This window comes from Helicoverpa zea, chromosome 28, assembly GCF_022581195.2.
Source record: "Helicoverpa zea isolate HzStark_Cry1AcR chromosome 28, ilHelZeax1.1, whole genome shotgun sequence".
Lineage (NCBI taxonomy): Eukaryota > Metazoa > Arthropoda > Insecta > Lepidoptera > Noctuidae > Helicoverpa > Helicoverpa zea.
Genome location: NC_061479.1, coordinates 6,371,527 through 6,394,192, shown reverse-complemented (window position 1 = coordinate 6,394,192; position 22,666 = coordinate 6,371,527). Strand labels below are relative to the sequence as shown.

General features: G+C 36.5%; 1 protein-coding gene across 3 annotated transcripts in view; it reads right to left on the bottom strand.

The window, feature by feature from the left end:
- Positions 1-20,090, bottom strand: part of LOC124643663 (choline/ethanolamine kinase) — a 35,236-nt gene extending 15,146 nt beyond the window's left edge. Inside the window, exons 1-2 of one of the 3 annotated variants that reach the window (XM_047182684.1) lie at positions 20,010-20,090; positions 3,574-3,695 (exon numbers count right to left, since the gene is read on the bottom strand). In XM_047182684.1, the coding sequence (XP_047038640.1) occupies positions 3,574-3,695; positions 20,010-20,072 (185 nt within the window). In that variant the 5' untranslated portion in view covers positions 20,073-20,090. Of the gene's footprint in view, positions 1-3,573; positions 3,696-13,815; positions 13,975-15,025; positions 15,178-20,009 lie in introns of those variants that run through there. The other 2 variants (XM_047182685.1, XM_047182683.1) reach the window with 2 other exon arrangements.
- Positions 20,091-22,666: the final 2,576 nt, after the last annotated feature.

The following is a 22,666-nucleotide window of genomic DNA, read 5'->3' as shown; positions in this document are numbered from 1 at the left end:
TAAAACATGAACTTCATGAAAATATAACGCACTAGCCGTTTCACCCGCGTGCCGTGGGAACTACTGCCCGTACCGGGATAAAATATAGCCTATGTTACTCGGGAAGAGTGTAGCTTTCCAACAGTGAAAGAATTTTTCAAAACGGTTCAGTAGCTTTTGGGGTATATACAAAAAAAATATGTTTCTTCTCCGTTATATTAGTTTAAACAAAGCGTGGTTTTAGAACATTACCTTCATGGAAATAAGACGCATTTCTGCGATATCACGGACTACATTCAAGACGGTTTTTCGAAGGTTAAGTCGTAATAACAACAAGGTTCCGTAAAAAATAATCAATAGAAACAATTGCTTAGGAATCGTCAATGAAACTGATTTCTTGAAATTTTGATAAGAGCTGATTTTCAGTAGTTCATTATCTCCCGAAAGTAGCGCCAGTTACAGAAAAGATGAGAAGTAGAAGATTGTCGTGGTATGGGCATGGAATGTGGAGGGATGATACGCATGCAACAAAGTGTGTGCTAATTATGAATGTAGATGGATGGAGAGGAAGAGGAAGACCTAAGAAAGGATGGATGGATTGCCTGAAAGATGACATGAATAGGAAGGGAGTGAGTGTCAGTATGACAAGTGACAGGGATAAATGGAAGAGGATGACATATTGCGTCGACCGCAAATAAAATTGGGAACAGGGCAGGAGGAAGAAGATTATCTCTTGACCCTTTTTCCCAAGTATGTTGGGGTCGGCTTCCAGTCTAACTGGATGCAGCTGAGTACCAGTGTGCCACAAGGAGCAACTGCCTTTATATGTATGGTAGAATTTCAGTAATTACGCGTTTCTTTTTCTGTAGAAATATAGGAAGTGGTAAAAGGGATTTTGGGGTCAGTTATTTTTAGCAATGTTTATGTGCTGATTTGCAAGTAAAGATTTCTTAATATAACTTTAAAAATGTACACTGGTGGACGTACAACGTAAGTACATAAATGAAAGATACATAACTCTCTTGGTGCAGTCGGGTAAAAAACAGGTTCATTTTCATGAGAAACGGCTTTTTTAACTTTAGAAAAAGTTTTGTACCTACAGGTAATCATTTTAATTTCTAATAAATATTTTTATATAACTTCTGATATATCTCATATAAGATATATTATAATCATAGGTATTTCTTATCAATGACATGTATATTACAGTCCTTATCATAAACAATGTGCAAAACCGGTTACGAACCGGAAAGGAGGCGGTTCAAACCAGTTTTTATTACAAACCAACATTGAAAAAGGAGGTCGTGAACTGACAGATAATATCGTTTTAAAATATTAAACGTTTTAATATAATGAACGAGTCTTAATCTCTTCAATACCCCTTGGTTAGACTGGTGTCAGACTTACTGGCTTCTGACTACCCGTAACGACTGCCAAGATTCAATGACAGCCGGGACCTACAGTTTAACGTGCCATCCGAAACACAGTCAATGGTGTCTAAGATATACTTAGAAAGTACATACAAACTTAGAAAAACTTAAATATTTAGAGAAACAGGTAAGTTGAAACAGGTAAACAACCTGTTTCTTTATAAGTAAGTGAATAGGATTGTATTGAAATATTATACCTGCACTGATCGGTACCTACCCGTACAGGTTTGTCTGTACCGGCAACCTGTTTCTTTATGTAAGCATCCTATTACGGGTCACAGTGTCAGATAAACAGGGAAACAGATGCGGGTTATTTTTTACAAACAAAGCTGTTTCCAGTATATAGAGAGATGGAAGTGTGAGAATTTTGTATTTAACAAATAGTGGTTTACAGCTCTCCGTGCTCTGGATCCTAAACATAGCACGGATGCATCGCTTTTGAGCCTTAAATGCCATTTCTTTGTTAGTTGAGTTGGCCCAAAAAATAATACCGTATCTAAGAATGGATTCAACTAGACCATAGTAAGCCGAGAGCAACGCATAAGTATTAACAATTGGGGCTAGTTTATACAAGGCATATGATAAACTACTCACTCTTTTGCACAGTACATTAATGTGCTCCTTCCAATTTAATTTATTGTCAATGATTAAACCAAGAAAACGAGCAGTAGTAACTTCTTTTATAGTATTATTATCGTGAAACAGGGTTATATTTAACGAGTTTTGCATTGCCGAGTGACAAATGCTATATTTTACCCACATACGGGAAGTAGTTTCCTTAAAGGAAGATGATAAAGCCGCGAGAAAAGGCCAGTTTGAAATATAGCTAACTAGCTGGTGCCCGCGACTTCGTCTGCGCAGGTTTAGTATTTCGAACAATATGTTTACAAATTGTAGCCTATGTGTTATTCTGATGTATAAGCTATATTATTGTAAAGTTTCATTAAAATCCATTCAGTAGTTTTTGCGTGAAAGAGTAACAAACATCCATACATACAAACTTTCGCGTTTATAATATTAGTAGGATATATTCAGCAAAATTACCGTGAAAATAAAACTAAACTTTTGTCATCTCCCGAGCCTTTTCCCAACTATGTTGGGGTCGGCTTCCAGTCTAACCGGATGCAGCTGAGTACCAGTGTGCCACAAGGAGCGACTGCCTATCTGACCTTTTCAACCCAGTTGCAGGCAACCTTCACATTACAATATGTATAACAAAGGATTTTCTTATAATTCTACCATTAAATGCTATTGATTTATTTTCTGTAACCTGACAAGTTAACCTCGACAATGTTTAAGGAATTATTAGAAAGACAGCTAAGGTGAATTGGATAGCGTGCAGTCGATCTGAGCTAATCTTAAGAAATAAACAGATTAGAATAGACATGGTGAATGAAAAAATAAATACATAGTTTGAAAAACTAAAAAACGCGCTTTTTGTAACGTTTCTTAGCTAGTCATGTATTGTCATCAGAACTCAGAGGGTGTGCAAAATTTCATCCTAATCGAAGACCGGGAAGTGGGTCAAATTAAGATTCTAAGATTTTCTTACATACATAGTAACAAGTGAAGCTAATGTTAGCGTGTTAATAAAAAAAGCAATTAGTCCGTCTTTTAAATAACCCTAAAACAAAGGATACGTATATTTTCTTTTATCTCACAAGCAAATAACAACGAAAATACAATACCAATTTGAAAAACATTTCACTGTTTGGAAAGCTACTCTTCCCGAGTAACATAGGCTATATTTTATCCCGGTACGGACAGTAGCTTCCACGGAAAACGGCCAGTTTGTAATAATCATCTTCTTACCAACGAAAGTTTATGCTATTACTGCAAACTAATTTAGAAGTCACGTATCTTAGATTAAATTGAGGAAAATAAGTACACTGTTAGAAAAGTTTATGACGTTATTGAACTGGTGTTTCTTTTTTAAATGTCTGAATCAATAATCTATACTATAATATCATAAAGCTGAAGAGTTTGTTTGTTTGAACGCGCTGATCTTAGGAACTACTGGTTCGATTTAAAACAAATATTTCAGTGCTAGATAGCCCATTTATCGAGGAAGGCTATATACTACTTTTTACCCGGGTTCGTGCAGAGGTTGAACGAGATGCGGGTGAAACCGCTAGTGGCTCAATGATAAGTTGAAAGCACATACCTGATCCTCTTAAAGTCCAGCTCCTTAGGGTCTACAGTCTTCCAGGCTCCGTGCAGGTAGTTTCTGCAGATCCTGCCAGCCACCTCCCTCATTTCTTCCTCAGTGCCGCACATTTGTAGTTTCTGAAAAGGTAACAGAGGAAATATTTATTATTTTGCTATAGATTGTTTTTTTGGGAGGATTTGACACAAAGGTAGCTGAAACCTTCCCAATAAACCTACATAAGTTCGTGAAAAAATTAAATCTTTATGCATCCATGTATTGGTGAATACTGCATGAAAATCTATTTAGTTTTTGAGCTGAGCGAACAGACAAACAGAGGCAGTAGACGACTAGTGCTAAATTATGAAGGCACTGAAGTCTTTAGTCTTAATTACTCTTAATATCTATAGCTATTAGCCCGTGAAAACCAAATCGAAATTAGACTGAACGTTTCTTATGTAACAACATTATGGTTACATCTCAGATTAAAGAAATAGGCACACAGTCCATCTTTACGGTATTTAAATAAATAAAAGAAAAACTTCTTTTAAAACAAAAATAAATCCTCCTCCTCCTCCTCCGAGCCTTTTCCCAATCATGTTGGGGTCGGCTTCCAGTCTAACCGGATTCAGCTGAGTACCAGTGCTTTACAAGAAGCGACTGCCTATCTGACCTCCTCAACCCAGTTACCCGGGCAACCCGATACCCCTTGGTTAGACTGGTGTCAGACTTACTGGCTTCTGACTACCCGTAACGACTGCCAAGGATGTTCAATGACAGCCGGGACCTACAGTTTAACGTGCCATCCGAAACACAGTCCATGGTGTCTAAGATATACTTAGAAAGTACATACATACAAACTTAGAAAAGTTGCATTGGTACTTGCCTGACCTGGGATCGAACCCGCGCCCTCATACTTGAGAGGTTGGTCCTTTACCCACTAGGCCACCACGACTTTTCTTTTTTTTCTTTTAAAACAAAAATAAATATTTTCCTTTTATATATTATTTTGCCATTACTCATTAATATAGGCTTATACATTTCCCAGTTTAATAATCCTAGGCTTAGTATATATATTTTACCGGATCTGTTTTTTTTTTAATGTTAAATGTATTTATCTTTTCAAACTCACGATACAGGTAACAGGATATATCTCATATGAATATTTGCACATATTGTTATAGATACATTAGTATTCATAATCATGCTAAGTAGTTTATTTAGTATCAAGGTTATTTTTGGATAATGTGATACAAATCATTTTTTGCACGCCATGTAACCATATTGGATAAAAACTGTTGGACGAATTTTGATGTAACAATATTTTGGTGTTGGTAAACTAGAGTAAAATCTATAAACTCTATTGTTCCTATGACGAATTTTCCTACATAATATGTATTAAGGGTTTTTTAACCGACTTCCCAAAAAAAGAGGGGTTATCGATTCGGATTTTTGTACTTCTTTAGTAATTCTAATTCATCATATCTTAAAAAGCGCTTACTATTTATCTTTATTATCTAGTATTAAAGTATGTTTAAAAGAAATGTTCAAAGATTTCCGAGATTAGGAGAAATAGATAGACAACTAGACACGACACTAGACAAATCAATATTGTTTATTTTTCCTATCTTCAATAGGCAAATTAGCTAATATCTACTTTACTTTTAGCTAATATAGATTTGGGGTAACGTTAGATAATAATTCTTATCATCTCCAGACTGAAAACTCTAAAGATATCAGTCAGCTGCGCAGGACATATTACAGTGCAGGCACATTTGCATGGACTGCGGTGCACTCACTATTCCTTCATTCTCATAGCGCGATGGGACGGCAATCCGATACCACCGGAGAGAGATCAGGCGTCAAAATAGTATTCTATTCTCGTGAAGAAAGTAAATGGTGGGTCATAGAATGTTGTCTTCGCAACAAATCGGTGTATTCAAAAGTCTGAGCCAGTGATAAGTTTGCACAAACATCTTGTCATTATATTTCCACTCAGACTTCAGATTTTTACACAGACTTTACATTTCCACTTTAGATTTTTACTCAGACTTTAAATTGGTACAGATATTTGTACAAACTTAAAGTCTATATCGAGTGGACCTACCATAACACATTGACAACATAACAATGAAATCACTTGTAAATATTTACCTTTCAAGAGTATATCGTCATTTGGCAATCTGCCTTACCTCATGATTAATGGCGTAAATATATTTAATTGTCTAAATCATAAACAAGATTATATTTATCCGTGTTTCTATTAATTAATCATTAAAATTTTACATTTGGCGCTATGATACTTCCCGGAAAATTTTTACACCTATGTATAAACTGTTTAGTACTTACAGTAAGTCTGACACCAGTCTAACCAAGGGGTATTGGGTTGCCCGGGTAGCTGGGTTGAGGAGGTCAGATAGTCAGTCGCTCCTTGTGGCACACTGGTACTCAGCTGCATCCGGTTAGACTGGAAGCCGACCTCAACATAGTTGGGAAAAAGGCTCAGAAGATGATGTAATGAACTGTTAAACATCACAAAATCATTTTTTTTTCAACTATGTTGGGGTCGGCTTCCAGTCTAACCGGATGCAGCTGAGTACCAGTGTGCCTATCTTGGTGTTTCACTCGGGTCCCTTTGGAACTATTCCGCACACCCTGATAAAAAGGAGCTTACAACCTTCCTCAATAAATGTACTATCTAATGCTTAACAAGCAAATTCTTCAACTTTAAACATTAGTTTAGATTATTAGGGTGCGTCTACACGGTGCATGTAGCTGGAGCAAGTTAAGAGGATACCTCGTTGCGATGTTCACGGGCGAACTGGGTAAATGGTTGAGAGGGATAGAACTATGCGATAGCAACGTAAATAGATAGAGAGAGGAAACATGCAACCTGCTCGAAAAAAAATAACGTAAGCGCCATATTAAATAAAAAGGACAATGCTATTCTTTGTATGGAAGTTGGGCTCAAGAGTTGCCCACAGTAACTGCATAGTGTATTATGTTCCATAGGCTTATAATAGGTCCCAGACCGAAATATTTCGAAATCTATCCCAGGAGTCCTGAGAAAAACTGGTTTGACTCTTATTCAATATTACGAAAAATATGCTTACGAACTCTTAATATTCCAGTTTTATTACCTTAATTGAAATTAATTATATTAATTGACAAACACGAGCGGTTGTATACGACAACTTTTTTTTAACCAACTTCCAAAACTGGAGGAGGTTCTCAGTTCGTTTATATTCTTTTTACGTTTGTACGAGCATAACTCCGCCGATTACCAAAAGATTTAAACAATTATTTCATTTTCTAAAGGGCTTATTTCCCAAATGGTTCCTTTATCATCCGGTCCAGGGTCTGATGATGGAAACCCTAAAAAATCGGGTGCAACTCTCAAAAATTGTAGGCTCATATCAAGTAAAACCTTGTCATTTGGGTAAATGTCTCCGACAACATAAAACAGTGGAGGTTAAGATCTGACCTGACGATGAAGGCGACAGAGAGACTAGGGAACTCCTCAACGGTATCTACTAACTACCTCGTGTTTGAGCTTATTTTATTCGTCTTGATAAGATTTTTCTAGTAGATAGCTCATAGCGCAGGAGTCTTGATCTTCTAGATTTTGTACTGCGGTAATTGCCTTTTTTTCGGGAAATCAGGGTCAGTTCTTATTAGAATCCAATGCTTTTAGAATTTATTTTAAAATCACAGTAAGTAAAAAAAAATAACCCATTCCAACATTTTCCACTACTGGATAGACCGCCACATACTGAGCGTTGAGATTGACAATGTATATATGAGACCTAATTGGAAGAAAAGTCTTGTCAGGTTAATTTCGCGGGAGCCCTGGGACCGATTTCAAAAATATTTGGGTTTCGTATTAAGAGTGAAGTAAATAACCTATTTTGACAACTCCCACTACTGGGTAAATGCCTTAGACTTTGTAAAGTGACTATCTATGGAAAACATTTGAACCGGTTTTCCTCGGGACCCCAGGGAGCAATTTCAAAAATATTTGGGTTTTGTATTAAGAGTGAAGTAAATAACATATTTTGACCACTCCCACTACTGGGCAAATGCGTAAGACTTTATAAAGTAACTATCTAAGGAGAACATTTGAACCGGTTTTCCTCGGGACCCCTCGGACCGATTTCAAAAATATTTTGATTTCTTGTTAAGAGTGAATTAAAGAACCTGTTTTGACCACTCCCACTACTGGACAAATGGCTCAAGCTTTGTAAAGCGACTGTTCACGTGGAACATTTAAACCGGTTTTTCTCGGGACCTCTGGGACCGATTTCTAAAATATTTGGATTTCGTATTAACAGTGAAGTAAAGAACCTATTCTAACCATTCCCACAACTGGGCAAATGGCTTGAGCTTTATAAAGTGACTGTTCGAGTTTGACATTAGAACCGGTTTTTCTCGGGACCTCTGGGACCGATTTCAAAAATATTTTGATTTCTTGTTAAGAGTGAATTAAAGAACCTGTTTTGACCACTCCCACTACTGGACAAATTGCTCAAGCTTTGTAAAGCGACTGTTCACGTGGAACATTTAAACCGGTTTTTCTCGGGACCTCTGGGACCGATTTCTAAAATATTTGGATTTCGTATTAACAGTGAAGTAAAGAACCTATTCTAACCATTCCCACAACTGGGCAAATGGCTTGAGCTTTATAAAGTGACTGTTCGAGTTTGACATTAGAACCGGTTTTTCTCGGGACCTCTGGGACCGATTTCCAAAATATTTGGATTTCGTGTTAACAGTGCAGTAAAGAACCTGTTTTGACCACTCTCACTACTGGACAAATGGCTCAAGCTTTGTAAAGCGACTGTTCATGTGGAATATTTGAACCGGTTTTCCTCGGGACTCCAGGGAGCGATTTCAAAAATATTTGCATTACGTGTTCAAAGTGCACTATGGAACCCCCTGGAACTACTCCCACTGCTGGGCAAACTTTGAGCCCACACCCTGGCATTGTCCTTTATTAAAAATTCAATTTTATATTTCTTTAAAAACTGATTTCTGATTAATGTTTAATAAGATATTATCTACATTCTTCATTATTTTAATGTGACAGAAAGTACATGACTACGACATAAAATTCATAAAATGTTATTTTTTGAGGTAAGTTCTGATTTTTTTTCTATCGAGAAAAGTTACTTGTTTTATGTTTTTGTCTTCGGATTAATCTAGGTAATATAGTCAACAAACACATATAAAAAAAGTTAGTTATTCAAAGAAGTATTCTTAAATTAAAATTAACTTAAAAAAAATTGTTGAATTCCGAGGTATCCTCTTAACATGCGCAAGTGACAAGAGCACGCGGGTGGGTATATTGCTTTGGTACACGCGAGAGTCGCTGGACACGTTTTTAAAATGCATGTAACCTGCGCATGTGCCGTAATATGCGCAAGTACTTGCACCGTGCAGATGCACAATTAGTATCTTTTCGATGCGTAGTAACTCAACGAAATAAACCTAGTTGTATACTATAGAAACAGATGGATATCAGTTGTTCGACATATCCTATCTTATCTGTACAAACCTTTACTATCTGACAATAACCTTGCATTATATTGACGATAAGTCTGCACTGTGCCTATAATTTTTATTGGATAAGATAAACACTGAATGGGTATAAAGATTATTGTAATTCTAGCTTAATCATTTTTACTACAGGGCAAAGGCCTAGTAATCCGAAAGCTTAGCAAGAAATTTGCTATCATCCTTATAAGAAATCCTTACTAGAATTTATAAATGCGAAAGTAACTCTGTCTGTTACGCTTTCAAGTCTAAACCACTGAACTGATTTTAATAAAATTTGGTACAGAGATAGAGTTGACTTTAAGAAAGAACATAGGATAGTTTTTATCCCGGACTTTTGAAGAATTCTCTTGGAAACGCGATATAACCGAACACTACGCGGGCGAAGCCGCGGGCGGAAGTTATCTATACTAATATTATAAAGCTGAATAGTTTGTTTGTACGCGGTAATCTCAGTAACTATTGATCTAATTTGAAAAATTATTTCAGTGTTAGATTGCTCATTTACCAAAGGCTAAAATTTTTTTTTATTTTTATTTGTTTCTTTCACATATAAAATTACACATTTACCTTAAAATAGGCACACAATTAGACCTCTAGGGTCTGTCTTAGCATGCCATGTATGCAAATATAGGATATATATAGCATGCCAATATAGGATAGTTTTTATCCGGATGCACGGAGTACACAGTACCGCTAAACTTTCAACTGCCTCGTTGGTCTAGCTGTCGCAAGTGCGGCTGCTGAGCACGAGGTCTCGGGTTCGATTCCCGAGTCGGGCCGAAATCGCTTTGTGGGTTTTAGAAGACTTTCACAAAGCAGCCCGGAGCCTGGAAGTTGGTGATTGATACACCCGTGCATCGGAGAGCACGTAAATGTCGGTCCTGCGCCTGATCTCTCTCCGGTCGTGTCGGATTACCGTCCCATCGGGCTATGAGAGTTAAGGAATAGTGAGTGCACCTGTGTCTGCGCAAATGCTCGTGCACTATAATATGTCCTGCGTAGTTGGCTAATCTCCTTACGTGAGAACAGCCGTCGTAGCCGATAATCGGCTAGGAGGACATCACCGCTAAACTTTGATTGAATTTCACTAAGCTAGTAAGTACTTAATTTGAACATACAACTCTATCCTCAATTACATCGAAATCTGTTCAGTTATTTAGCCAAAACAACTTTAAAACTTTAGAGACAAACTAAATTTTTTGCAGGCAATTTTAGCATATTAAGCTAGGATTTCTATAGACATTTTTGCGCACGTTTTTTCCCCATTGTCAAAAAGCAAGGCTAAAAATCTTGTATCTTTACAAAAAATCCTTGAAAAACAACAATGAGACGACACTTCTAATTAAAAACTAAGTTTCGTTAATTACTCTCTATTTGCATCAGACAAGAAAATAACAAGTAAATTAATATCAATTAAAAAGTCAACCAGTCTGTCTGTTTGTCCCACAATTGTTTTTAATTGCCCACATTAATATTGCACTGATTTGAATCATAATTCATCATTAAAATGCATTTAAAATCAGCGTTTATGATGTTGAAATCAGCAACATTTTTTTTTGAGATCCGTAGTTACGTAGACGAAACCATTAGCCTTTTCTTAACTATGTTGGGGTCAGCTTCCAGTCTAACCGCATGCAGCTGAGTACCAGTGTGCCACAAGGAGCGACTGCCTGTCTGAGCTCCTCAACCCAGTTACCCGGGCAACCCAATACCCCTTGGTAGGACTGACTGTATCCGATACCTTATAGTAACACTGGTGGTCAGACTTTCTAGCTTCTGACTACCAAAAGATGTTCAAATGACAGGGATCAGAAAATTTATCGTATCTCGTTAAGACAGCGCTAAGCATTTCTTAACCTTTTGATTGATCGACCCGCGCGGCTGTTACTTAGCCACGAGAAATAATTTCTAGATAATTATTACGTATTATTATTTGTTATGATAAGGCCAATTAATCTGTGTGAATTTAATAATGAATTATTGCATAAAATGTAATAGTATAGTGATTAAGTAAACATTCACAAACACTAGCAGATGTTTACTGACTGACATCATGAGAGATTTTTTAAGTGCACTTTTTTTTTCTAAATTCACATTTTAAATATTAATAGGCCTCTCAATTTTTTTTATTCACATTTTAAATATGAGTAGGCCTGCCTGATGTAGGATACGGAACCCTTCGACTGCGATACAGAATTGATTTATCAATAAATAAAAAAACACTATACCGCATGCGCGAGGCATCAAATTGCCGACTTCAGAACGGCAAAGATACTTGACGAATATCTCGTCAATATATCGTATACATATACGATATACAATTCAGCCTGCTAACAGACAGCAGAAAGCTGTAACTATTGACGTACGGAACCTCAAGCACGAGAGCCCGACTCACACTTGACCAGTTTACACAAACCGCTGGGGGGTAATTTTCATGGCCATTTGAAACTCCGTCATACAATGACACTAATCTTACGATAACAAATCATATCTCAGGATTACACCATAAGCTATATCTTTAGATTATTTACCTATGTATACCAGGATTTTACTGAAGATAAGAGAATTTTATATCAAGTCGTGTATAGGAAGATTACGACTGTCTGGTCATGACAGGTGTAGTTCTGTGATTAAATAAAAAACAATTGAAAAATTACTAATATTATAAATGTCAATCTGTTTGTCGCACTTTCACACCTAAATTACTGAGCCGATTTAAATGAAAATGCATTCGTCTTGAGAAAATATACAGGATCCTTTTTACCCAGTTGCTGGAAGTGGTTATGTCTTAACGTAACTCATTTTACAAAGAAGGCACATTAAATTGGTGGTTAGTGGCTGTCATTTGAATATCTTTGGCAGTAGTTACGAGTAGTCAGAAGCCAGCATATGTCAAACAGCCTTACCTTGGGGTATAGTAACTAGGTTGAGGAGGTCAGATAGGCAGTCGCTCCTTGTGACACACTGGTACTCAGCTGCATCCGGTTAGACTGGACGCCGACACCAACATAGTTGGGAAAAACTAGGCAGATGATATCATGTTTTATTATTTGGGTATAGCCTGCCATTAAAACTGTCATACAAAGACTTACAAATATTTGTTTATGTTTAAAAAACTTATCAGAACATAATTAGATTAAAATCTGACACATTTACTAACAAGGTTACATGGAATTTTAATATCTTTTATTTTGATTATTATCAATCAATTCAATTTCTTAATAATGGACTTTGCAAAATACTGATCATGATTGATTAAACAATTATACTTACAAAAGGAAAATTGATTATAAATTAAGGTTCCGCTAGAAGTTTTCTTACCAAACAGTAGAATCTAATTTGTAGTCCTGGAAAAAATCTAGCCTATGGCCTTCCTAAATAGATGGCCCATTACACTGAAAGAGTTTTTCAAATCAGATCAGTAATCCTTGAGCTTAGCGGGTTAATCCAACTTTTTAGCTTTATAATAGGTATTAATATTAACTAGCTTTTAATTAGAAGTAATAATATAAATTTTCACTGTATTCAAAAAGTTTCACTCAGATGATTCATGTCACAAATTACATAATTATTGAGGACAGGAAAAAATATTCATATTTTTTAATGGTTTTCCTGTTATATGAAAATGCCTAATGCTTATAGTGACTTTCAGTAACTCAGTTCAGTTACCAGACAATACTTTGGCAAAAACTGGCTGTTAGACTTTCTGGCTTCTACCTACCCGTAATGGCTGCCAAAGATGTTAAAATTACATCCGGGACCTACCGTTTACGCAGTGCTTTCCAAAACACAAACCGCCACCATTAAAGTAAAGACTTAGAACACCATAAAATATATTCTTGATATCTATAAAGTGGAATACTACATGATCTATTGTCTTTACTTCATGTGACATAGACTAGCACCAAGTAAATACTTAGTGATTGGAACTCCTTACAATATCCAGGCAATAAATTCAGCGTTTTATGCCTGTAGCACACCTCCGCTGCGAAACCCAAAGGGCGAAACCGCCATAGTTTCGCTGTGAGTTGTGAGTTGTTGGGCGGCGAAACAATAGCGAAATTCCCTGCTCTAACGTACAAAACTGACTATGACGTTGTCTCTTTCTAACATGATTTCGCTCATTTGCTTAGGCGCCGTCTACATCTCCGCTCGTTGTCCGCCAGTTGTCCGCCAGGGCGGAGATGTAGACGGCGCCTAAGCAAATGAGCGAAATCATGTTAGAAAGAGACAACGTCATAGTCAGTTTTGTACGTTAGAGCAGGGAATTTCGCTATTGTTTCGCCGCCCAACAACTCACAACTCACAGCGAAACTATGGCGGTTTCGCCCTTTGGGTTTCGCAGCGGAGGTGTGCTACAGGCATTAGATAAAAACTCGACGCGATTTACCTACAAATGGAATGTTTACGTGCACATCTAATCGTCTGTGACGATAAAGCGGTTAAACCGTCAATAAATTCCAAGATATAGTAAGTCATAACGTAATACAAGATTGTAGCATATAACCTAGAAAAACCCCAGTTATTAACAACAAATCTTACTTTTATTGATCTTTAATCACATTTGAAGCACTTTTTACGTAACAAAAACGTAAATTAACGCTAATTAATGGTTATTTTCCTAATTTTTCGCGAAGATACTACGCCTATTTACACCGATAATGAGGAATGTGATATTTCACAGAATAATTAATGAATACTCACCCAATAGCTGCTCTTATTCATATCTATGAATCTCCTATAGCTATTTCTAGCTTGCATTAATAGATTTTTGATTGTGTTAGACATTAATAATGGATTTAAAATCGATCGCTCTCGCGGAAAAAATATTCCCGACCGGTCAGGCATATGACAGATGGAGTTGCCAGGTTACAATTTCATATACCCCAGACGTTGTCAAAATTCAGAACGTAAAATACGAAAATACAAATTTTATCATGTTATGTAAGCGTATTGATAGCTAAAACATACTTTTTTACTTGATATATACCTAAATAGATAATTACAGCACTTTAAATACAAAGTAGATAACATCAACGACTCAAAACAAGTATGTAACTTGTCTAAGGAACTAAGATAACATGACTCAGAATAAACACTTCATGCTTAGTAACTGTTCACGGACAATAACTTTTATAGCAATACCTAACATTGAACTCATTTGACTTACGGAATATCATAAAACAACCGTCTGTTTGTTTGAGTCCTTATCTCAATGGTCATAAATACGTAGAACAATTTAATATTAAAATCTATAAGCAAATATTACTGTTGGGCTTTTGATAAATTGTAATCTACATAATAAATTATAATGTAATGTCTGACATGAATATTTAGGAAAGTTTTGCTAACATACGTCGCAAGCAAGCAAATATTTAAGATACCATTCACTTTAGTTCTCTGACGAAATAATTAACATTAAAAACGGGAAGCGATTGATCTGGCAATAAAGTTATGACATACTTTTTTTTTCAAATATTATTGATTTTGACAGCACAATAATGTTACCTGCAGTGTGAAAAAAAATTGCATTGTTTTTTTTTGTATTTTCCGTACCGAGACAAATTATCAGTTAATAAAAGGTTTAAAAACAATGCATTTGTGCAGTACGCATTGGAATTCGCGGCCAATTTGCTGTGCATGATTAAAAACAATAGTATTTTTTTTATTATAGCATTGTTTACGTATAGCCAAAGCGTATAAATTGTAATTATATTAATGTTATGTGATTAAAATAAGTTATTAGTTATATAAAAATGAGTTAATAACGAAATAAGGTACGAGTTATCATCCGAGACAATACGTCACCGGTGGTGCGACGTTTGATGCAAAAAAAAATCAGAATTACAGATTTTTTGTAACCGTATCAAACCCAATTTATTAACATGACACAAAATACAAATGAAATATTTACCTTCGCCATTACAACACGGTAAACACCTCCTATACAATATAAAAAGGTTTAATTCTTTAATTTCGTTTTGAAAATCACCGTAATTTCTTATATTCGTGAACGTCTGCACTTCACAATCTAAAAATATGTACTGACGACTGACGGAGCCAACATAAAATGAAGAGCACGGAAATTCGATAGTCTGACGTGATTGGCGTGTCCACGAGTGGGAAAGAGACCGAGAAAGGCACTAATACAGCCGAAGTTTACCGAAGTTACCCGAATCGCTATCCTTGTTACGTGTCTGTGGAATCGTCACGATAAGGCGCCCGAATGTAGAAATCACTCATTTTATTCGATCCGTGTGACGTCGAAAATGTGTTTAATTCAAGCGATTATCGTATACAGCTGTTCAAATATTTATTGTTACTTAGTTATATAGTGCAGGTCGATGTACAGTGGAGTTTTTAAGGTAAATTGTTCTAGTAAAACGTTCGGTTGTGTTTGTTATGAAACTTACTTAGATACTAGGTGTCTTATGCATTGTTTTGGTCCGTAAGTTGCATTTGGTATCAAAATATTTACATTTTGCGTACAACAACTACGCATTTGAGTCATATTTCACATAAAAATGAACGGAAACGGTAATGGGTAACTGTATGTTTGTTTTCTCTTATCGTATTTGTATTTTGGTAACATTTGAGATAAAAGACACGGTAAGTTAAAGATCACAAAGGAACAAAAATAATGAGAGTTGTTTTATTTTAATGACTGGTTAAACAAATGATAAGCTACTGGAATACAGACACTAAAAGGTATAAATGTAAGTTTATGTTTGAACTTCCTATTGATTTTGTCAATTCTCTCACTACGTTATCCTGCACATAAAGCCTAGTGTGTGTTTATGTGCGATATCGGGCAAAAATCACCGTACACTTGTTTATAAATACTTTAGAAGGAAACAGCAACCATCATCAGCCTAGGCTTTTCCCAAATACCTACATTACCTAGGGTACGCTGTCAGTCTAACCGGATGCAACAAAGTACCAGTTTTTTACAAGGAGCGACTGCCTATCTGACCTCCTTAATCCAGTTACCCGGACAAACCAATACCCCGAGGTAAGACTGGTTGTCAGACTAAATGGCTTTTGACTAACCGTAACGACTACCCAAGATGTTCAAAAGACAGCCGGGACCTACAGTTTTATACTTTCCGATCAAAACAAGCTAGGTACATAAGTATGTCACCAGGCAACAAATGCGTATCTTTTGTCCTTTATAAGGGGATCGTCAGAAGCGAGTTTTTTGGGCACCAGGCCAACTTTGGACACAATAACATTACAGTTTTTATTGAAGGAAGTAAGCATGTTTACTTTTTACCTGTATTGTGGTCTTGAAACTGGTTTTGGTAAGTTTTTTAAGCGATAACTTAGGTTAAAATGTTTGTGTGTAAAGAGATTTCTTTGTTTTTCTCTGTTTAGAAGTATTGGAACAGGGTTAGCTATCCGTTTTTTTGTTTTTGTAACATTTTCTGTACTTAGTCGCAAACTTGAGATTAATCTGAAGTAGGTTCCAGCTCATATGTAGTGGGGCCCACCAGAGCTAAGACCTGTCGGAGCTGCGGGATTGTTCGCGCGAGTTACCGCGGCCCTGGTACACAAAGGGCTTAAGAATGAACATGGTGGGTTTAAGTCAGTAAGAGTCTGACACTCCCTCACGCTGCACCCACAGTGGGATTCATTTGATGATTTCCCAAAAAAAGATAACTGCTCACAAAAGGGCCTAAGTTCAACATACCTTAACCTTAGTTCTTTTAATTTTGTTCCTAAAAGTTCTAGAATGTAGGTACGCGTAACCACGAGCAACAGATATTGAACAAACATTGCGTGTTACCAAATTAATGTTGATCCATTAACTACTAAACGATACACCTGTGATTAGGTATTATTTATTTATTTTGACTTATATGGTCGATCGAGTGGTTCCGTTCGATCATCATCATCTCATCTCCCGAGCCTTTTCCCAACTATGTTGGGGTCCGCCACAACCCTCGTGCTGATTTTTAGCCTACTTTGAAAAAATTGCTTTTTATCGAATGGCGTCTCCATTTGCTTAGAATTATGTTGCAGGGCAGTTTGTTCCACCATTTCTTCTTCGCAGCAAAAACATAGAAAATGGTGAAGGACGGGTGTTTTTAGGGCCCGGCTTTTGTTTTCTTGACCTTCAAGAAGTGATGGTTTTCAGCCTTCTTTGAATAAATTACTTTAACTAATTACATTTTCAGTTGATTATATTCCGGCTGTTTAAATATGCGTTCTATTAGTGGTTTTGCTAACTAGAGATATAAATTTGGCATTACTTGTATTTTGAACGGCTGTAAGTGTCCAGGCGCCATACACGTATCTATATCTAGATAAGTAAAACTAGGCATTGCGAGGGGTCAAAGTTGTTTTAAAGACTGCATAAATGACTACTTTTCTAACCATTGTTCTTTCATTCAAGACTAAATGTTTATTTCTTCAGTCTAGAAGTGATTATCTTGAACAAAAGTATTGTTGAGCAAGGTCTTGATTCAATAATGTAGCAAATTTTCCATAGTAAAGTCCATTCAGTGTCTTTTACAATATAGTGTGATGGGAGAAATATTGTAGTTACTCTGCTACTTTGTTTAAAGTGGACACTATCTACTACTAGTATTTGTTGAATAGATCATATTCAAGTTACATTTGAAACGGTATTTAACTTCTAGAAATTTCACAATTCAGGCATAGGCAGGTCTATTATTCTGTCTTAACCAGCCTTAACCTCAGACTATCTTTGAAAACTATGATGGTATGTAAAGGGATACATACGTTTACATTAAGGTGATTAGTCCTGTGCAAAATTCTAAAAGTGGTGCTGATGCTGAATATCCTGATGCACGGACGATCTGGCCAAGGTTATCGGGAAGCAGTGGATGTTGGTTGTGGGAGATCGAGCAAACTGGCGAACCCTGGGTGAGGCCTTTGTCCGAGACTGCAGATCTGTTCGCGCGAGTTACCGCGGCGCTGCTGGTACAACATAAAGGGTTTAAGAAGGAAAATGGTAGGTTTTAGTCAGTAAGAGTCTGACATTCCCTCACGCTGCACCCACAGCGGGAGGGGCATTTGATGATTAGGTGCCCATCAACAAAAACAGCCTTTGTCGAGCAGTGGACGTCTTTCGGCTAAAACGACGATGCCGAAAATCGCTGTCAACGGGACGTGAGAGCAATATTACTAATCTATTGTTGTTTATGTTGTTATCTTACAAAAATAGATATCGTAAATAATTCAAGGTATTGATATTCAAGGAAATCTGACTCAGTGTTGTTCTGCGTTTCTATAAATTAATTGCGGAGACGCCATAGCGTCATTAATTATTTATGTTGTTGCTTTATATTTTCCAACACTTGTTTTGTATGTTAAAAATGAAAGAGTATTTTTATTAAATGTGTAGATTTTTGCGACGATATATGGCTGTTGAAAGAATCGAAAAACTCTGGTATTACATTAATTTAGTTACAGTGGAAGAGTAGATCATATTTAAAGAATAATAGAAAATAACAACTAGAAAACTTTAATTGCGAAGTAATCGCAAAATCTACAAGGCTATCTAGTTATTAGTTTTTTTTTTTGACCTCGTATAGATATCATAACACTCCCTTACCATTTGTTATTTGACATCTATCTACACCGATGATGTACCGAATAAAGGGGAAACATTTCTTTGTTTCTTCGTTTGCACCTTAAAGGCTCCGAAACTACTGAACCGATTTGAAGAATTCTTTCACTAATGGAAAGCTACACTCTTCCCAAGTAACATAGGCAATATTTTATCTCAGTACAGGCAGTAGTTTCTACACAGGAAAACGGCTAGTTTCTATAATAAAGTACCTACCTACCTAATCTACATATATGTTTCCTTCTATTATTTCTTTATTTTCCTCATACCATGACGTAGAAACCCAGCCGACCCCAACATAGTTTGGGAAAGAGGCTCGGAGGAGGACCATGACGTAGAAACCATAACAACAGACGTAATCTGAATATTATATGCTCACTTACGTCTATCAAAACCGTCTCAGAACGTGTACAAAATATAACTCCATCATTAAAAGGAAATTTTTAGACATGAAAGTCCCACACGGCACACAGATCAGTACACAGCTCAGTATTTCAATATTAACGACCATTCCCAATATTTTATCTATCTGTTTTGCTTACTAGAGGATAGAATTTTGTATTTTTTTTAACGACGTCAAAAATCATCAAATGGGGGTCATTTGATGATGGCTCCAGTCGTTATACTAAGTACCTTGACATGGAGGAAGGTTATAAGGTGAAAAGAAAGATAAATGAAGACTTAGGGTGGGTTGCACCATTTAACTATAACGGTCATAATGATAACCACGTATAGTTTCTTGCCGGTGCTTTATGTTTCAAAAAAGCAGACACAGGCCTATCAAAAATGCAAAATATTGACTTTAACTTTTACTAGTAAAATCAACGCATTGACCAATGGGCGGCAATTTTACGGCTGGTTATGGTTTGGTTATAGTTAAATAGGGTAACCTACCCTGAAACATTAATATTTTGTAATAAGAATATCGTTGATTGTAAAAACTCTAATAATCGCTAGAAAATGTAGGTATAATCATATTTTCCTTATACAGGAAAATCCCAGACTACGTAATTAGTTACCGTTTTTCCAACGTCCTAAAATCAATAAGTACATGTGACGGCATTAACTAAGACACACTTTGTTTGCTTATTTCAGATTTTCCCTTAAATCTTCAACACTATCAATATTGTAAATATTTAAAATCTAAACATTATCAATAAAATGTTACATAGGTTTTGATAAAATCATTTTTTAAGTACCTATTTTAGTTAAAATTTCTGTTACGTATTCTTTTAATCCAACATTTGCAAAAAAGTAAAGCAAATCATTTATTAAAAAGTGAAAAAAAAAAACAAGTAAATACCTCGGTATATTTTTGCGCCTTGAGGAAATTATGATTACCTACTATGTATTCACTATCTTTCATGAAGAGAAAACAACACACTACTCTTATCAATGTAACTACGAGAAACATACAACGTAAATGCCTATCATGATATGTAAACACTTCATAGTAAATATACATCAGATAGTCCGTATTAAATGCTCTATTATCATAATCAACGTCATTCGTCATTCTTAGTACTGATAAACGAATTCTATTGTGCTAAGCAACTTGCTCTTACCTGTTGTTTATTCTGATTTGACAGTCAAGGCAAAAGTATAATAAAATTGAATTCGGTAACCAATAAAAAAAGAGCACGCAACTGTTAAATAATTTACCCCGATTTAATTGTGATATTTTTTGGTGGCAACACCTTGTCTTTGAGAAGGTTTAGGTCAAAAAGTTTTCACAGAATTTGGCGCGGAATTTAATAAATTCATTCGATTTTAAAAGTTATTTAAATAAATTGTATGTAAATACTAAGTGAGAGTGTTAAACCCTCAAACCCAGCCTTGGCCCTTCTACAGCCCTTTGTGGACCAGGGCTACTGTATTTTTTACCAAAAATTTTGCAGCGGAAAAATTTGTCTTAAAAACAAGATGGCTGGCCGCTTTGGTTATTTATAATTTGACTGAGCAATATAAGGTGCAATGAACTCGACCTTTTGTCAAATTTGCAACGGTTGGATTCACTTAAATTCATTATTTTACCTTAAGGTATATTGTCAACGTTAATCGCTCGTCATGCATTCATCCTCAGCATTCATCAGCCTTTTTATAACGGATTTCAAAAAAAATCCTTTTCAGTTAGACCTGTATGTACCTAGGTGCCTATGTGGTGTGCATGATTATCTTACTTTTTGTTGAATCGATTTTGATGCCGTTTTCAGCATGGTATTTGTCAGACTCATGAGAAGATTTTATGTACCCTGGTGTACCTATTATTAAAAGCGCATTAGTATATAGTTTTCATTTTCACTGCAGAGAACAGGCCTTTTCACATACCAATCTGTCAATGATGATCTTGACTGATTGGCGATTTTATTTTGAAAATAATGGCAAGTTCTGAAGGTGTGAAGGACGGAGCTAGTAAAGTTCCTCGTCCCCAGAACACCCGCATGTGTCGCGCTACTTTCTTAGGAGATTTTCCGTAATATGACATCTCCGCTACTAGTCATTTTGTTAGTATATATTTATATATATATATATATATACACACATCAAAAGTGTCTAGGGATCAACATATATTTTTGCAATAACTTTTCTCCTGATTGATATTAATTAAAATTTTCTTTAAGGATTCATCAAATAAAGTGTTTTCGTTTGTCACAGTAACGATAAACCAAGTCACCTTTGCACTAATAAAGAAATTTGCCATTTTCCTAATAAAGGGATTTTTGACATTTGAAACACTAACACAAAAGTTCGAAAAAAAAGACTGAAATAACAGTTTTCTTTAAAAGTTTATTGGGTAACTTAAACAATTAATAATCCGTGTTTCTACCGCGAACACTAACAACACAAGAACATCGGTTTGGCATACTCAAAATGAGTTCATCCAAATCACGATGTGGAATGGCCGCCCATGTTCGTTGCAACAACAAAAAAAGGTCTTCTTGCGACTGGATACCCTCCATATTCGGCAGAGCTCTTCTCTGTAGCATATCCCATGCATGCTCAATCGGGTTCAAGTCTGGCGACTGAGCAGGCCAGGGCAGGACATTGATGTTAGCTGCCGCGAGAGTCTGTCTTACAACTCTTGCGGTGTGCGGTCGTGCATTATCATGCATTAACTGAAATAAGGGACCGATTTGCACTTGTAGAGGAACGATGACGTCTGATACAATCGTCTCAGCATAAATTTGAGCGTTGAGGTTGCTTCTGATCCAAATCAACTCAGTTCTTCCGCCGATCCAAATACCCGCCCATACCATGATGGTTCCACCACTATAAGGATGGACTTCCTGGCAGGATTTTAATCGCTGTTGGCGTCCAGGGGTTCTCCAGTGTCGTATACGTCTTGTATCCGGTCTCATACCAAAACGAGACTCATCAGAAAAGCACACGAAACGCCATTGTTCTTCTGCCCAATTTCTGTGTTCAAGAGCCCATTGATATCGAATCCTACGATTGTGCATTGCTATAGGTGGTACCCGTAGCGGTCTTCGGGAATGAAGGTTCACTTCATGCAAGCGGTTTCTGACTGTTTGGTCGCTAATTAAGTTCCCTGAAGAGTGATGAAGCCTCACGGCTAACATCATGGCGGTTATTGTTGGAGCTCTTCGAGTTAAGATTTGAATGTATCGGTCTTGTCTCCGTGTGGTGCAGCGATACCGTCCTCCATGGCGCTCAGCTACGGTACCAGTGCTTCGGTAACGTGTCCAAAGTCGACTGATAACACTCTGACTTGTATTCAGAGCTAAAGCCACAGTACGTTGCCGGGAACCAGCTTCTATCATTCCCACGGCTCTGAGCATTTCTTCCCTGCTTAAATGACGTCGCCGCTCCATAATAACGTTGGTTTTAATCAGTAGTAGGGAAACAGTAGCACTAATAATGTCTTCAATGCGTTGTATGTGTTTATAGGGAAAATATTGACAGCTGATTTTCATCTTTTACTCGAATTTGATTCACAGT